General features: G+C 43.7%; 1 protein-coding gene across 3 annotated transcripts in view; it reads right to left on the bottom strand.

The window, feature by feature from the left end:
• The window catches only part of APOO (apolipoprotein O), a 112,950-nt gene that overhangs the window by 16,797 nt on the left and 76,864 nt on the right, over window positions 1–19,289 (bottom strand). For 2 of the 3 annotated variants that reach the window (XM_032803093.2, XM_075059926.1), the window contains exons 8-9: window positions 15,736–15,831; window positions 10,856–11,193 (exon numbers count right to left, since the gene is read on the bottom strand). In XM_032803093.2, the coding sequence (XP_032658984.1) occupies window positions 15,763–15,831 (69 nt within the window). In that variant the 3' untranslated portion in view covers window positions 10,856–11,193; window positions 15,736–15,762. Of the gene's footprint in view, window positions 1–10,855; window positions 11,194–15,735; window positions 15,832–19,289 lie in introns of those variants that run through there. The other variant, XM_075059925.1, reaches the window with a different exon arrangement.

Here is a 19,289-nt window from a genome sequence, read left to right as displayed (position 1 = left end):
GGGATAGCTGCCCACAATGCACCACTCCCAACAGCGCTGCAAATGTTGCAAATGTGGCCACACTGCAGCGCTGGTAGCTGTCAGTGTGGCCACAGTGCAGCGCTGTTCCTACACAGCTGTACGACCACAGCTGTAACTCCCAGCGCTGCACATTTCCAAGTGTAGCCATACCCTCAGACACATGACTTTACAAGTGGAGGGCTACAATACAAAAGAATAAAAAAAGAACAAAACAGTTTCAATAGCACTCTGTAAAGGATTCCTAAAAAAAATTTCTGTTAACACATGTGACAACAAACCCCAGGATGATGTAGTGTCAAGGCATGTGTTTGGGCTGACATACCTAGCTCGTTTGTGTCTTCCCCAGAGATGCTGGACCAATTTGTACAGTGGGGGTGCTAAGAGCCACTGACAAACTGTAAATCCTGTGTATGGTGGAAACCACTTCAAGCCAGAGGGTGCGGCAGCATCCTCAGCACCTATGGTCTTCCCCATTTCCATTACTTTTATACCCCCATGGCATGTTGAATGTGTTACATATGCATAACCAGTAAGTGTGCACGAGGTAGGATTTTGCTGTTGCTGGGCAAACAAAAGTCCTACTAATTTCAAAAAGAGTTGAAGTTTCACAGTCAGGCACATACGAGGCAACCGAGACACATGGACGCCCCACCAGCTCCTCAGAAATGCCTATTCATTTCAGTTGATGCCATGGATTTAAGTATTTTATTTGCAATATTTTTCTGTTGAAATAAGTTACCCTATTATTGTAGCTCTAAATAAAAGCTCACTGCAACTCCCTGTAAAGAATTATTTACACATATGTACCGTATAGTGCAAGTACTGTCCAATTCCACTAGATAATATATTTAGTATGACCCATTTCAAAGTGGACAGAGAAGAGCATTATGTCCAACAGTATTTACAGATCTTTGCACAGCTTCAGTAGATGGATTTTAGGTCTGTAGGTCCAATACGCAACCAACTAGGAAGATCTAAAACCACATCATCGGGGCAAAGAATTGGCACCAAGTAAGGATAACTGCAAAATAAAAGGCTCTAGCTATCACTGTTCCTGACTCACCACTGACAGGGATTAAATATCTTGTGAAATTAATAGTTGGTTGGGTTGAAGTTAAGATACAGGGAGGAGCAAAGCATTAAGCCTTTGCACTCTAAATATTGCTACCCCTTTTGACCCTAGCTGCCAATAGTCAGGGTCTGGCCAGTTGTTTCCGTTAGGAGTAAGAGATGATGGAGTTAGGTATTTCTTTGATGCAATCCTACTTATTTACAAGGACCGTACATGAAGTCCTGTATCCCTGAAAACAGAAGGTATCAAAAAGCAGGAGGTAAATGTCTTTCCTCACAATTCACAAGTGCTTCTCTGTCCATCAAAATTTCTTGCTTCCTTCTTTGTATGCTTCTGTGGTGTTTCTCCTGCTTGTCACATGCAGCAGCAACTAAATCAATTCCCCATCCCTGCATTAGTTGTCAGACCCCCAGGAAACTCTTTGGACCGCGTAGCCCAGCCTCTGCCCAAGCTTGCATGCAGGCTAGTTCTTGGGCAGTGGGTTTCCATTTTTTCAGCCATCACTAAACGAAGAGGCATTTAAATATTCCCTCATTTAGCCTGAATGGATGGTGCCTATCATGCCCAGCAACTTCATGAGGTGGTGTGATTGCCCAAACCTCAGTGTAACAGTATTTTCCAAGAAATCTATACTGATACTTCATTTCCAACAGATTTTAACCACCCAATAAATCAATTTCAGGTGAAACACAGGAATCTGTAATAACAAAGCCTGAGATTTTCAGAAGCTACTAGTGATTCTGGATGCCTGTGTCTTTGTGTGTCCAACCTGAGTCACCTTTTCAGGTGATGGGAGCTCAGCTCATCCTGAAAAATTAAGATCCTTGGAGATGTCTAATATTGGGCACCCAAAGCCACTAGTTACTTTGGAAAGTCTTAGCCAGAGCTCCCAATACACCTTTTATCTGTTCCTGACTGCTTTGTTACTACAAGGGTTTGTTCACAACCTGTATTCACTGATTCAGCCTTAATGTGAACATTATGTCCTGGCAACTCTGAGTTCAGCAGGAAATACTTTCCTTTGCTGTGGCTGGCACAAAAGTTATTACGCAACTCAGCTGTAATCTTCAAACATACATTCTGCAAATCATCTGGTGCACTCTCTCTAAAGAGACGCTTTGTCAATCCAGGCTGGAATTATCCTATTAGCAAAATATGGCTCAGTACGTCTACTTTAGCATTCAATAACATAGATCCAGTTTTTTATGCTTGTTAGACTATAACGAGAACGAAGGCAATGGGGTTGCATGGCCATAAGTGAGAGAGAACTGGTACTACAGCCTAGTCAGCATTACTCCCTCTTTGTCTATGATGATAAGGAAATATTTTAAGGCAGATCAAATCAGTTCCCGTTCTAGGAGAATAAAGCAGCTCTTTTGTGAGGGAGTTCAACAAAAGGTTCAGCTTCCTAATGAATCTAAAAACTGCATCTCATTTTAAGAGGTTTTGCCAAGAAAGGGACGGGGGAGAATTCCTACTATACCATGCAATAGAATGTTCAAGAGTGTTCCTTTGAGTTTCATCTTACAATATTAAAGTTAGATCAAGTTCTCACATTCATTATAAATATACATTATAGGCATGGAGGAAAACTGCCAGCTTCTTGCAGAAAAAATATCTATATGGGAAAAAGAGAAAAACTCCACTAGATTTCCCTCCCAATTTTCCCCAGACTGCTGTGGGAAGGCAAACCCTGCCCCCTGAGACCACAAACAAGCATTCAACCTCCCCTACTTGCTATTAAAAAAAAAGAAAAAGAAAAAGAAAAAACACAACCCCACATCCACTGGAAGCACAGGGTTTTACTGTAGAGGCCCTATGCTTTTGTAGTGTCTCCTGTCAAAACTGCCATTTTCTCCAGCTCAGTGACAGCAAAGCCTGAAGGAGGCTGGATAAAGTTAGCACAGCTGCAGCAGGTATTAACTTTTTAGCAGATTTCCAACGGGCTGCCTGAAGGGCAGTGCACAGTCTCCTTTCCTCTCCACATGCAGCATCTGGGGAAATGGTCCCCTCCCCTACACTATAACCCTAAAAAGTGCCAAGTTTCAGTAAAGGCTGCTAGAGTGTGATGAGTAACCTGCTTTCTTAAAGGCTGAAGTCCCCACAAAGCGTATGGTCCAACCTTCAGCCTCAAAGGAATTCTGCGGCTGCCTCTGACAGTGCTGTCGAGCGGGGCAGTGGGGGATGGGGAAGAGAAGACAGAGGGAGGTAGTCAACAGAAGTGGCTATCATGAAAACACAGTCAAATCGCAAAACGTGAATAAAAGGCACTAAACTTAAAGTTGTCCATTTTTGACCTTGCTTTACATTCCTCCCTTCTTCCATCTTCCACTCTACAATTTTTCTTTGGTTTTCGCTATTATTTCTCCCCCTGCACCTTATTTTTTTCCATTTATTTTCTTTGTAAAGCACCCCAAACTGACCCCTTATTCTGGGACCAGTGTCTTAGAGGATAGGGAACTTGGCTGTTATTCCCCCCCACTGGCCAAAATTCAGAAGAAATGTCTGGAAGAAACAACTCTATGGCCTCCTTCCCTGAAGGATTACATGGTTACAGAAACAGACTGGGAACCAGAACAAACGGGTTCTATTCATGGCGCTACCACAGACTGGCTGCATGACCTTGGGCAAGTTGCCTGACCTCAGGCTGGTTCTCCACTTGTTCCTAATGCCGCCCTGATGGGGACTCCACCCACTTGCAAGGACATCAGCATCTGGGCAAGAGTCTTCACATCTTAAATAGGAAACATGGATCCACTGGAACCTGACGAGAGCTGTTCAGTCAGGAACCAGATTAAGAATGTGCATTGCCTGTACCCAGGGGAAACAATTTTTACTCCCTCAGTGCAGGCTTCAGTCATCTCAGGAAATCTTACCAGGAAACTCAGAGTAACCCATCCACATAGGAGCAATGGTTACAGTCTGAGCAGCCAATACACAAATGCATAGTGACACCCAGGAAGTGTATACTTCACCTTACATGACTTTCTTTAAACTGGCAAAGGTAGGTCAACTGAAAATTAGAAACTAGAAAAAAAGGCTAGATAATAAGTCCAACAGCAATAGACTGATACCAGGGATACCCGCAACTACAACGTCAAAACCTCAAACATCTCCCCTAAATAGATCCCCTTTATGGAAGGGCTGATTTCCAACACTCACCTGGAGGTAGCTAACGAGTGCTCAGCTCCAAAAACCTGTTTTAAGAGTACACATGTAGGGCAGCTTGCAGTCAGTAAGCCCCAGGGCTGCAGATAAAGGACTCCAGTGATAGGTTTGGGAGTTGGGGGGAACAAAGCAAGGACAGAAGACAGATGGCTCGTGAAGCACTAAGTCTCTGTGTAAGAGTGAGGCTGTGGGGCCTACTCTAATCAAACTGCTTGCAGACATTCCCCAGACCACTTCCTGGGCCTTAGACACCTGGCTGCACAGGTGCTGAGGGGGGGCAGGGCATGCAGTCAGGCCTCTCTTCCTCCTCCTCTCTGGCCTGGAGCTTGGCAGTTTGCAGGCTCTTGGAGACAGTTGCAGGGGACAAGCCAAAGCCACTCAGTCTCCTGGCTGGGCCAGGCATGCCTGGTTTTGTCTGCATAGGTAACCCAGGAAAAAAGGCGAGAAACGATCTTTTGCCATTGCTCTCACGGAGGGAGGGAAGGGGGCCCGATGACATACACCCAGAACCACTCGCGACAATATTTTTGCCCCTTCAGGCATTGGGAGCCAGAATTCCAATGGGTGGCTGAGACTGCAGGAACTGTGGGATAGCTACCACAGTGCATGCTCCGAAAGTCGACACTAGCCTCGGTATTGTGGACACACACCGTTGATTTAATGCACTTAGTGGGGACACACAATCGAGTGTATCAAACCGATTTCTAAAAAATCGTCTCTCAAATCGACCTAATTTCGTAGTGTAGACGTACACCAAGACTCTAACCATACAGACTTTGCCTGTAGCACAGCCCCTAATCCACATACCTCCACAGAAATCTAGCTAGAGTATGGGCAGTGTGGACAGAGTAGTGCCAGGGAGGCAGTCACTCCAGTCAGACGACTGTGGCTATTGGGCAGGTTGCAGGCTGCGCTCTAGTGTCTTTATGAGCAGACCACTTGTTGTGAGGGGCAGGTGCCATTCCCACTCCCACGTGTTCAAAAATTATTAATCATACTCCCCTATCAGAACAGCTTCAAAATAATGACATCTGTGTTATTTCTGTTTGTCTTCTGAGCCATCAGCATTCATTTGGGTGACATTTCAGGCTTTTCTCCACCACCATGAGGGCTAGAATATTAGCTCTCATGTAAAGAAAGAAAAGAAAGAAAGAAAGCGAGGCTCATGCAATCAGTTGCATGCAGGCACAGGGATTTTAAGGAAAAAAACACACCATATCTCACAGCACTCATGATAAAATTGCAAGAGTTATCAACACCAGGAAGGGGTCAGGCAGAGGGTACTTGAGGAAATGTGTAGGGGAGGAACCATGAAAAAGGGGGAAGATGAGAGGAGCTAGTAATGAGGGGAAAGAGAAGCCACAGGGGATATAGGCTTCCCTTTCCCAAGGACAGACGGGGACATTGACAAACTCAAAATCAGGGAAGGGTAACTTAGCTAGAAACAGAAGGAGGAGAAAATGGAAACTGGGAAAGCAAGCTTGTGCAAAGGAGGTAATGAATAATTAAATATGGAAATGATAAAATGCCCTATTTTGCAAAAAATCTCCAAATTTCTGGTCTTAATTGCTTTTAGTAAGTATGGGCTAAGTACCTCCATCCTTTCAGAAGTTCCCATCCAACTTCCTCGCACTTCTAGGCTCTCTCCTCAGCTATTCATTAGCCTAGCTGTTTGGTTCATTCAGGTGTGTCTGGTGGCTATTCCCAGCCTCCTTAAAGCAGTTACTTTCTGAAAAGGTGCCTTCCTTATGGTGGAAACTGGAACCAAAACCAGAGCTTTAGTCAGAAAGCTTTGGGAATAGGTTTGGTTTTACACTCACTGTTTCAAAAGAAACAAACTGTAATTACATGTTATCCCTCCCCTTCAAACGCCACCGGGAAAGACAGGCAGGGGCCCATCCACAAAAGGTAAATCCTACAGAATTATCAATAATATTGCTACTTTACACTTCCTATCTCCTAAGAGAACTATGAATCTATTAATGCTAATAGAGCACTCAGTTTCTCAGATGAAAGTGCAAAGCATGATTAATGCAAGAGACGGGGGTTTTATGTAAGATCTCTGCATATTTTTATTACTTTCTTAGCTTGCCCAACAGAGAACTAAAATAATTTGCTCTTTGCCTTCCTGCCTCCGTAGTATTTTGAGCTATTGATTGGCTAACCATAAGCTGACTGTGAGCTACATTAATATTGTAATACTTTACATTTCTAGAGCACCCTGCACCTAAGAGTCTCAAAATTCTTCAATTAGTCTATCAAAAAACCCTCTGGTAGGCTAGTAGGGACTCCCATTTTACACTTCAGAAACAGGCATAGAATACATAAAACACATGCTAAGAAGCACCTTTTACTTATCCAGCCTTTGAGAAACAGCCTCTAGAAGAAAAGTATTGCTAGTGGAAAAAGAAAACCTATATATGCAATTACACTTTTTCACTAGCTAAGATTTTTTTCCCCTTTACTATTCATTCCTGGAAAATGCTTCATGGCCAAAACACAAGTGCTGACTTTAGCATCTATGCATTTTTCTCTAAGGACAGATTGTACTGATCTCACGCCATGAAGCTTAATGTACAGCCAACATTTGTATGGCCCCATGGACATATCCTTATGGGAGCTGGGTGCTGAATGAGCTCTTAAATTAGTAGGCAGCCAAAGACTGTGTATGATTTGGCTCCAGCTCCTTTAGAACTCAGTTGGCAAAGAGATGGATGACAGCCAAGCAGCATCTTGTTATTATTAGGTGCAAATGGAGAGGACCCAAGGAGGGACAATGTACAACATACCATTTTATCAGTAACCTGGCAACTAACCACGGCCACTTGTAATGATCCATTTGCCACAGTTAATACTAGAACAGGATTCTTCAGTAACTATTCAAGTTGTTTGTCTTCTTCATTTTCTTTAGTGTGCACACAATACTGTTGAGCAATATGCCTGTCTGAACTCGATAGCAGGGAGTACTGCCTGAGCAGGGCATTCCCTCCAGAGATCTTAATGACTCACTGAGGGGGCCTGGAGCTAGTTCACGTCTTTAGCAGGATATGGAAAGTGTATCAAGTCTGGTACACTATGGTAATCACACTGCTTTAGGACAGCTTCATTGCTTTTACTAGACAATTTTAGTTCAAGCCATTTGCAAACAATGATTTTAAGAAAAAAACAATCTGGAACAAAAACACTGACAAATTCAGCCTGGACACTAAGCAGGTACCATTAAGGAAGAATCTTCTGCACTGTGTTAAGTTACAACTCTTTGTAGCAAAAGTACAATGTTCTGAACCAAGTTTACTTTTCTGACTCATGGCATAAACTGGAAAGTGCAGCTTGCATAGAGCTATGCTGTATGAAGAAGGAAATGCTCTTTTAGTGGCTTTGTTATAAAAGGAAGTGAGGCTTCAAGTTGCTAAATTTACATAAAATCAATTTGTAAACTCAACCCAGAGGAAAAATAGGAAACTTTATTTTCTTGCCTTCTGAGTGAATACATTGGCCAGCTTTATTACAGCATTTCATTTTAAAACAAAACAAAACAAAAACAAACAGTTGAAAAGGGGGAAGGTGCTGTTCCTACAACTTCTCCATTGCAACTTGCATCTTTCACATCACCTAATAAGTTGGCTGCTCCATCACCTAGCTGCTGAAAGAGAAAGAACTTTCTGTCTCTTCACCACCCCACCTTATGCTGCTGGTTGATGTGAAGGGGGTGTCTCTACAATCCTCCAAACCCTATCTATCTTTGTTCAGACCTCCTCCCTGTGAATGGACTGAATATAGAGAAGGAAGGCATTATATTAACAAGCCGGTATCTAGTGTACGGGTCCGGATGTCTGTCCCAAGAGACAGTGGCAGATGTGGTTAATTTTCTTGGAACGGTAGGATGATAAATTCTTTGCAGAAGCAGATGTTGAGCTCTGGAGCTGAATGAAAGTATTTCAAGTTAACAAATCTGAATGCACATTTCAGGCAATTTACCTTAGTTGTTATCAGTGTAATAGGTCATAACACGAAGCCACCACGGTAATGCCCACAGAGATACTGAAAATTAAAGATACTGTACAAACACAATGGCTAAATTTTCAAATCTTAGTAACTTAAGTCTAGCTCATCCTTACTGTATAGGAATACCTACAAAAATTACCTTTGTAAGCTTCTGTCATGCACAAGTGTGTGTGTGTGTCTATCTGTCCCTCCCTCCGATGGAAAAAAGGAGTCAGATTCACAACACCAATACCCCAAAATTTGTAGGTTGCAGAGGGCCATCCACATGGTGGTCCCTGTTCATCTGCAGCATCTCTGGTTTCCCTCCTTGACACTGTAGTTCCTTCACTGCTGCAAGGAAAGCTACATTTTTAACTTAGATACCTGCATCTTGACTGTGGAGATATTTGCGGTTGTTAATTTTCATAACCATTCCTTGTGTTGTTCTTTTTGCAACCTTTCATTAATTACATCCAGAAAGAGACATTTAAACCACAGTAATTTCTATGCTGTTAACACTTTATTGTTTATCAGTCTATCCACGCATCTATACTGCACTCATCTGAGCAACTAAGTCCTGGTGCTAAATCGTCTTCATTTTCTGTTCCTATCAATAGACAGACTATGCCAAGGCACCACACTTATTTTACCCCTGAGACAGCCAGATTGGTAAAATAGGTTGTGTGTCTTTGAACATAAACAGTCTAAATACAAAACTGCAGTGATGGCTTTAAAGAAAGATCTGGAATGGCCCAATTCCACCAGGGGTCAAGCACTCACAAATTAACTTAAAAGCAAATTATGCACCTTTGAAAAATCAGGCCAATGGCCAACAAGCAGAAACTTTTAGGGGTAGTAGCTTTAAACCCTCCACAACCTACACACCTGAACTGTGCTGAACACAAGACATTTGGTAAGTTACAGAAACAAATCAAAATATGGGAGATGTAGGAAAATACATTCTGGCAATGTTAGTTTCAAGCTTCTTTGGGGATTTGGGTACTATACAAATCCTACAGTTATGGATTCTTCAAACCACTGTATTCTTCAAATACTGATTCAAAATCTCTGAATCATCTGGATGTTGTTTTAAAATAATGTAACAATACACACAGTATTAGTTTGACATTCTGCTCCAAGAACAAAGCTATTCTATACTGTATGCCTTACACTACTGAAGATGATTTATGCACCCACAGCTGCTTTTCTAATTAACTGAACCAGAACTAACTGTTTTCTCTGGGAGAAAACTATACATACAAGATGTTATTCTCCTGAACCAGAGAAGCAGCAATTTGTATTTGTACTGGAGTGGTGTGCACCGGAACAAAAAACAGTGAGTGTTTTGTTATACTTATGTGATGGAAGAGAGAGGGCTTGTCTACACTTGAAAATCTACAGGGGCACAATTACCTGTGCCAACAGGAGGGGTTCTCCCATTGGTGTAGGTAATCCACCTTCCTGAGAGGCAGTTGCTAGGTTGGTGGAAGAATTCCGTTGGCTTGGCCTGAGTTTTTTATTTTATTTTTTTAAATATGCTAGCATTAGAAACACGATTTCAGTACTCTATAGCCAGATAAAACCAAAGATCGTTGTGCAGTTTCATGCTAAAAATGGGGTTCCACTTCCCTCAGTGAATTGGCACAACCACCCAATCCAGCATCAATTGCTCAAACATGTGTGGAACGTTTTGCTGGGACATGATTTTAGATAACCATACGCACTCTGGCTGAGCTGTAGAGGCGGCCCTGATTAAAATCCCCCCACAAGCTAATATTTGTATTGCAAAATTTGTGTTTTTTCATAATCCATGGAATAAATGCAGCAAGAACATTTGCCAGGTAGTAGCTGAATATTTTTTGATCCACTTTGCTTTTATCCTCTTGCCTGATCTTTTTAGGATGTTATGGCATGCCAAGCACTGGTAGGGTATTTTACATATATCTGTTTGGGTTAATTTGCAAGTATTTAAGTCTCACTAACAAAGGCTAAATGCTGTGAGCTACTGACATTTCATTAATCTTCAAAGAATCTCTCACTCTGGATATGATTAATGTATGTGGCAGCAAATAATGAAAAGGGTATCTATTGTGCACAGAACCATTTAGAAATCTTGAAAATCCTTTTGAAATCCCTTTGTTCCACAGTCTCTTCTTCGCCTGGCTGAGAATAAGGAAACAGTCACCGGTTATGCTATAGCTGGTTCCCACCAACACAACATTCCGATCCTCACTGAGCTGTGCATTCAAGCAAAAGAAGGAACAAACATAAACAACTCCATTCCCATCTATCTACTAGAAAGGAACTCACAGATGCTCCATTATATACCGCCCACTGGAACAGATGAGGCAGAAGATTTGTATAAAAAAGGGGGAAGACTCAGACAAAACAGAGGGTCGTTGTAATTGTTTTAATTGATAATCTGTTAACCAATGCTACACTACTGACATGCTACTTATGCTTTTCCCCCTCCTCAGTTTAAAAAAAATGAACATTGTTCGCTGGCCCTGAGAATCATTCTACTTTACTCCCCTTTAGAAACGGTGCAAATATCAGATAATATTAGAGCTCATTTAAAGAATGTGAGAAAAGAAAGGAAAAAAAGCAGGACAAATTTACTGAATTTGAATTTTATTTATGCATATAAATAGTAACTAGAGATTGAAGAGTTTTGAGACTTGCTACTTGCGGTGCTGATCCTTCAGTAGGCTCTGCATGGGCAGAACCGTAAAGCTCTCTGGATGCTGTTGCAGGACTGAGGCCTAAAAGTTTCCAGCTGACAAATCCTAGGCAGTGTCCATTCGCAGAGAATCCATACCAGAGTACCAGATAGTCCTTCCTGAGGCAGAACACAGGTTAACTACACTTGTAATCAAAACAGATTCTTCAGTCATCTTCCCTTCTCTCTCTCTAGAAAACTGTTGATCTTGTCTAAATCTTCTATGCACCTGTGTTCAAAGAAAGGGAGGAAATAAAATTAATATCATAGGCTTACTTTTTGCCACTGCTAATTTGCGATTAAAAACATACTTATTTTGGTTTGCATTTTAATCAGCAATTGCTCAAGGCACATGCTGATAAAGATAGATATCTTTGCAGTGCAGTGATTTACTTATTGGTATTATAGTAGAATGTATTGTGCTAGGTGCTGTACAAACCACACAGCAAAACCCTGCTGCAATGAGCTCATACTATAACTATCACATAAGCCACAGAGAACTTTGCTCCTCCGGCTGGGGAATGTTGTGGTTGGGGAACACAGGAAGTGGGGAGAACACTCCCCAACAATACATCCCCAGCTTGAATTCGAGTAACCAATATCTTTTACCACTGAACAATTTTTCACACCTGTTAAATATACAGGGCCTGATTCTAATTTGATCTACACTGGTGTAAATCCAGATGCCTGGTCTACACTGGGCGGGAATCGATCTAAGTAGCTGAAGTTGCGTATCTTAGATTGACTTACTTTGTGTCCTCGCGGTGCGGGATCAATGGCCGCCACTCCCCTGTCAACTCCGCTTCTGCCTCTTGCCCTGGTGGAATTCCGGAGTCAACGGGGAGCGCGTTCGGGGACCGATGTATCACGTCTAGATGAGACGTGATACATCGATCCCCAATAGATCAATCATTACCCACCAATCCAGCGGGTAGTGTAGACATACCCAGAGTAACTGCACTAACGTTAACAAAATTAGATAGATGAAGAACCAATAGTAAACATTAATTTTGGGATCCACCACTACTCCCTGGTTCCTCTTCTCCAGGCCCCCACTACCCTTTCCCCGTCTCAGCCCAAGCCCACTGCGCAGCTCCTCCCAGCCCCCATGCTGTCCTCTCCCAGCCCTGCCCCCTCCTGCAATCCCACCACCTCTCTCCTGTCTAACCAGGCTGCTGACTATCCACTTTTTGCCTCTGTCTGCTTCCTCCACACTGGCACTGCCTGCTGCCTAGGGGAAGTGAGATTGTGGGATTTGGGGATGCCTCTGGGGCAGCGAGGCTCTTCTCAGAACCCACCATTTTGGAAACATTGCTAAAGGGGGTCTCAACAGCATCACTGCAAAGTCATTCTGTCCTAACAGCATAACCCGCAGACCTATCCTATAGCAAGTTCAGATGAGTGAGGACAGGATTTTGCTCAGGTCTGTGGACAATTCCAGGCCCCAGGGCAGAACAGTCAATGGGTCCCCTAGAAAGGGATGTGCCCGCCTGGCTGCCTCGCAACTGCCAGTACCACCCCACGTGTGCCTGGGAGCCAGGGCCGGAGGAACCTTTTGTGGGCCCGGTGCTAAACATAATTTGTGGGCCCCCACGGGGGCAATGGACCATGGTGTGGGGAGTTCAGTACCCAGAGCAAGGGGCTGGCCAGGGGCAATGAGGCATGACATTGATGGGGCAGCCCCACTCTGTCCAGCCAAGTGCGAGAGTACAGTTTACAGACTGGTAGCCACCAGACACCCACTGGCCCGCCCAGCCCTGTGCTGCCAGCATGCCCCTTCCCCTCTGGGGCAGGCCCATGCCATGCCACACAGCCCCCCACCCAATCCCTGCCAACCCTCTATGCCCACCCTCCCCCGCTCACAGCCCTCCACACCGCCATCCCTGCCCAGCACTCCCCCCACCCACAGCCCCATCGCAACCGCCTAATGCCCCGACACACACAGATCTCCCCAACCCTGCACAACCCAAAGCCCTTCCCCATAGCCCCACCACTACAACTACACAGCATTCCACACAGACACCCAACTGCCCAACACCCCAACACACACAGATCTCCCCAACCCTGCACGACCCAAATCCCTTCGCCACAACCCCTCCACTACAGCTACACATCACTCCACACAGACCCCACACTGCTTAGCGCCCCAACACACACAGGACACCTCCTGCCCAGCACTCCCCCCAGTACCTAGCACTCCAAAACACACACACTTCCCCCACTGCCCAGCGCCCCCCACCCCCTCACAGCCCAGCACACATTCCCACAGACCCACTCCCCCATGCCTCGCCCCCTGGCTGCACTCACCGGCCCTGCTGAGCCAGCACAGAGCAGGGATCTCCTCTCCCAGTACAGTCCTAGGGGGCAGAACAGCTGATGCTCCCTACTCCCTTCTCTTCCTGTGTCACTATATAATGTCTGCATCTGTAACTTTCACTCCATGCACTAGAAGAAGTGAGGTTTTTACCCACAAAAGCTTATGCCCAAATAAATCTGTTAGTCTTTAAGGTGCCACCGGACGTCTCATTGTTTTATAACTGAAGCTTGGGAACACAGAGCGGTCCCACCCCCAGGGCCTCACCCAGCCTTACTTGCCTGGTGCTGGGGTCCACAGTGGAGAGGAGACATTTCCACCCAGGGGAGGCGTGGGACAGCCACTGACTTCCCCAGCCCACTCCTTCTGCAGAGCGGGCCCTGCAGCCCACCCGGGTAATTTAAAAGGGCCTGTGGCTCCTGGCCACTGCCATCACTACTGCAGCAGCAGCGGCTGGGGGGCCCCAGTCCCTTTTAAATCACCCAGACCCCTGGGCAATTGCCCCCTTTGTTCCTCTCCATTAGTGGACCTGATTCAAATTTTAGTATTGCAAGTGACTTAAAAGGAGAATGAAATAAAAAGAAACAAAAGCACAATCTAACATACTTAAGCATATATCCTAAGCAGTGTAAGTAGAAAAAACGTGTCTTGTTAAAAGCTTACAGTACTGATCTCCAGCGCTGAGATTACCCAAATCTAACAAAATGCCCTGACTCAAGCAAAGTCTACGGACTCTCATCTAAGCAGTGATCACTGCTTCACCAGCCATTCATCAGACACAGAATTCAGCTTTCACCATCTCTCTTAGGCCAAGGACTGAGGTTTTTAAGTGGTTCAATTTATAACAAGTTCATTGTAGTGTCTCTACAAATAACTTATGGAAAAGTGAGTAGTATTTCAAGGGCTACACTTCCAACTTTTAACCATTCAAACATATTTAAAGAATTAAATGTTTAAAGAAGAGTTAAGTAAATAGATAGGGTAAAATGGACACCAGAGACACTTCACAAATCAGGACTTCAGACACCATCTTGCCCTAGAGATGTTGTTCAAACTTATTTGCATAGTGTGAGTCCAGTACTGGGACTGATAGATTTTGGGAACAGAGCTTTGAAAAACATATATGTGTAAAGTGAATGTTAAGAGTATGATTCCCCCCTCCCTTTGCTTAATTAGAAACAAATAATTTAGGTAAGTTTTCAAAAGGTGAAATAAAAACAGCTGAAAATAGGTCTATTTGTATATAAAATATCTAGTGGTAAGGGAAGGACAATGTAATATTTCTGATTAACCTGACACTTGCAGATGCATCTTTTTATACAGAAGACAATATTAATGTTTTTGTAGCATTTAGATCCTTCCTAAATCACAATGAAAAAATATTTTAATTACACACCCTCTTCCTTTGTTTTCCCTCATGCCTCTCACTCAAGACAAACCTTTTCTCCTCTTTCTTATCATGTTTATTTCTATTTTATGTAGCTATTTTGAAAAAGGTAAATACATATTTATTGTTGTAGTTAAAGTATGAAATAATGTCTATGAATCAGTGACTCAGCCTACTTTTGGAACAGGCAGGAGTTAACTACAGTAATTAAGGATACATTAATGGAAACATTAAAGTGCAGCTCTATTCTTAAAAGTAATTATGTAAAAATGAGGCATTGTTATTCAAGAGATGTGTGCATTCAGTCATATCTGCAGCACCTTTGTTAGTGCTGATGACTCATGAAATTCAATGACCTCAACCTGTTTTTTAAACCTACATGGAGTTTACAGAGCTGGCAGTTGAGGTGGGGGAGGAACATTTTGCTTGTAAACTGAGCTTATTTGATATAGAAGTCTTTGAGAAACAAACACAAACCCATAATATCACTTTTACAGTCACCTTCTAGAGTAGAATCATTCTTTTGTGTAACAGATGAAAATGGTAAAGACGAATGTATTGGGAGGTAAGCATCCGTCAACCACACTGTCAATCTTGCAGACAAAACCAAACCAAACATTTCTCTATTGTATTTGCAAACTTCGAAGCAGCATTTTAAAAAATTGGCTGGCTATATAACTATGATATGTACATTTTAAACAGGTCCACTATCTTATCAAATAAAAATATAGAGGCAGCAGAGTTTAATGCAAACCTCATTCATGCCACAGATTAATCTACATTTTTAATAATAAACAGCAGTAATACTCTTCAGTTACATAGCATTTTTTTTTTGTCCTGTGATCTTAACCTGCTTTAAAAAGGTTGGTTATTACCCTCATTCCAGGTATGTGGAAACTGAAGGCTAGAGTGATCATGTGATTTGTCCACAGTTATACAGTGAGTCAGTAGCAAAGTCAAAAATAGAACTCTAGACACTTCCATATCTCCTGCTCTGAGGACAGGACAACACTGCCTTCATTTGCTCAGACTGTTTTGAGAAACAATTGTGAACAATCTTTGTCCTTTACCTGTTTGATGGGAAGTGATGGCGCATTCTACTTCATGGTTCTTTCTTCACCTGAATTGACGTGTACTTCCACTGGCATGTCATTGTTGGCTTCAGACTTAAAAAGAAAACACAGTATTCAAAACGAAGCCCAACCCACAGCAAACAATTCTGCCAGAACAGAAACCCTCTTCAAGAGCTAAAAAGAACAGTTACTTACCTTACACAGTAACTGTGGTTCTTCAAGATTATGTAATCAGTGTGGATCCCACTGTAGGTGCGCCCGTGCCTCACGTGAACAAGGGTGGGTTTTTTGAATGCTACTATCAGTAAGTGCATGTGTCTGTATGTCCTCAGCCAAAAGCATAAAAGGCCAGGTGGCCACAACTTTGTTTCAGTTCCCTCACAAGTCAAAGCCTGTGCTGCTGAGGACTCCAAAAAGCAGGGACAGAGGGCAGGCCATGGGATCCACACTGACCACAACACCTCAAAGAACCATAGGTACTGCAGGGTACATAAATACATTTTTATTGAGGTAGTTAAAGTATGAAATAATGTCTATGAATCAGTCACTCAGTCAACTTTTGGGACTGCCAGGAATTAGCTACAGTAATTAAGAATACATTAACGGAAACATTAAAGTGCAGCTCTATTCTTAAAAGTGACTATGTAAAAATTGTCCATCGTTACTCAAGAAATGTGTGCATTCAGTCATATCTGTATAACCTTTCTTAGTGCTGATCTCCCACTTTGGGTATGTGTCAGTCTGGTTCCCCCTGTAGGTGGCTGGCAAGCAGTATGCTCTCAGGACATGCAAGTAAGGAGTATCAATCAAATGGCTTATTGAAGAACAGCTCTTTCAAACTTAGCATATGTTCTGGTTGCCACGTCAAGGGTATAATAAAAGCCAATGGGCTGCTTCACATGGCTGCCGGACAGATCTTGGAGATCAGCACTTTTCTGAAGTAGACCATGGATGTTGCTTTGCCCTAGTGAGGTGTGCCTTGAGGTTCAGAGGGAGCAGCTCACCAGCCAACTAATAGCAAGTAGAAATACACAGTGTGAACCCCTTTGAGATTCTCTGCGATGAGATGACTTGGCCTTTCGATGTGTTGGATATGGCCACGAAGAAGCACAGAGAAAATCTGAAAGGCTTGGTCCCGTGGGTGGAACCCCCCTTGGGGAGACTAGCCCCTGGCTCCACCCTTCCTTCCTTGACCACCTCCCCACCGCCGCAGCCAGAGCCCCAAGTGCCACCCCCACCCCTGCCAGCTGGAGAAGCCCCGGGCCAGTCTCCCCTCTCCAAATCCCAAGCTGCCCTGGGGAAAAACATCTCACTCTCGCAAAGAAGCTTTAGATATGCCCCATGCAGGTTCCAGGGCGGCCGAGGAGGCAGTATTTGCTACTCAGCTTCCTGGGTTGCTTAGTAATCTCTCTGGAGTCCAGGGAAATTACTGATGAACTCAGGAAGCTGAATAGCACATACTGCCTCCTCAGCCATCCTGGAACCTGCACAGGCATAATAAAGCAAAAACTTCCAGCAAAACTCCTCAACTGGAGGTCCGGCAGCCGCAGCAGTGCCATGGGAGGCTGAGCCTCCCCTGACCTATTATACCCACTGCCCATCTTTAGTCCTGTTGATGTCATAAAGTAAGAGACTCTGAAAACATCTAGAGTATGAAGCTTCTTTTCTCTGGGCAAAGAGCGTGGCTTCAAGAAGAAGACTGGTAATGTAACAGACTGGCTCAGGTGCAATTCCAAGACCACTTTAGGGATGAACTTAAAGTGTGATTTCCATACCCCTTTGCCCTTGTGGAAGGATGTATCAGGCGATCCAGCCATAAGATGTTACAGTTCACTGACTCTTCATGGTGATGTGATGACTACAAGAAAGAGGGTCTTGATGGCGAGTTGGTTTAATGAGCACTCTGCTAATAGTTTGACTGCAGGCTCCATATACTGTAGGAGAACAACATTGAGCTCTCATATGAGAGTCAGGTCTCTAAATGGAGGGCAGGTATGAAGAAGACTGTTGAGGCACATAAGACTGAAGGAGCCTTTATTGGGGCATAAGACGCCGATATTACTGCAAGATAGATTTTAAGGTAGTTGGACAGTAGACCTGCCTGTATCAGGAGAAGTATATAGTCCAGAATCTTTATTGTCAGAGTATCATAAGCCTTTCTCCCAAATCTGGACCTTAGCGTCCAAAATCTGGGTGCTTAGCATGAACCTCCAAGCTTAAATTACCAGCTTGGATCTTATCTTGCTGCCACCAGACAGGAATTACAGCGCCTGCCTCGCTCTGGTCCCCCAACTTTTCCTGGAGGGACCCCAAGACCCAGAAGCTCTGAGTCTTACCGGCAAGGGAAATACTCCACTTCCCTTCCCCCTCCCTCTCCCACCCAGACTTTCCTCTCTGGGCTAACCTGAGAGTATTGATGCAATCTCCTCTTTACATCACAATACCAAGAAGCATGTCTCTTCTCTTCCACAAAGAGACAAACCTCAAACACAAGGAAACAGAGATGATTTTATCTCTCTTTCCCCCCTCCCACGAATGCCCCGGTGCTGCCGAGCTTATCCTAGAGAAAAAACTCAAACAAGTCTTAAAAAGAACACTTTATATAACAAAGAAAGAAAAAAGACATAAAAATACTCTCTGCATTAAGATGACAATAAGACAGGTTCAATTGCTTAAAAGAAAAATGAACAAACAGCCTTATTCAAAAAGAAATACAATTTAAACATTCCAGCAACTACACACATGTAAATACAAAAAAAACAACAACAGCCTTATTTTTCTACCTTTGTACTTACAACTTGGAAACTGAAGATTAGAAGCTTGAAGATAGAAAAGATCCCCTCTCGTAGCTGAGAGCCAAACAAAGACACAGACCCGAACATTCCCTCCCTCAGCCTTTAAAAAATTCGGTTTCCTGATTGGTCCTCCGGTCAGGTGTTTGGTTCTCTTTGTTAACTCTTTACAGGTAAAAGAAACATTAACCCTTAGCTATCTGTTTATGACAGTGCTAAGAGTGGCTCTGGTGCATCCTGAGTCCATCCTGTCAGTGCCAGAGTCAACATCTATGGGAGACTATTTCTGATGCCAGGCCCAGTGGAGTCTGCTCCTTTTCATCCATCTTCAGTGCCCTGCAGGACTTGGTTGACTTGTCACTCAACACCCTCCTTTCTCGCTATGAGACGACCAAGCTCCTTCTCAAGCTCATGTCTCAGTGTCTGAGAAAGCCTCTTTCAGGACCTTGCTTCTATTTCTGAGATGTTGACAGCTTTGGGGTCAGAAGCAGTACTGATGCCAATGCTGATGCTTCGTCTGGTTTCTTTGCAATTTTCTGTGCAGTTTTTAGAGCCACCTGCCTAACAGATGGAACACCAGAAGATGCAAGCTTGAGCATTAAAGAGGTCTTTGAGATTGAAAGTGGAATCAGATCCAGTTGTCCTTATATTCTGGATCTTGAACCCAGGCCTGAAGAGCTGCTAGGACATCTCCATGCTGCCACCCACTGGGAGCTATAGTAACATTGCGCTCCACTACCCATGACCCACAGAGGACAC

Source organism: Chelonoidis abingdonii, chromosome 1 (genome assembly GCF_003597395.2).
Source record: "Chelonoidis abingdonii isolate Lonesome George chromosome 1, CheloAbing_2.0, whole genome shotgun sequence".
NCBI lineage: Eukaryota > Metazoa > Chordata > Testudines > Testudinidae > Chelonoidis > Chelonoidis abingdonii.
This window is presented reverse-complemented; position numbering and strand designations above follow the sequence as displayed.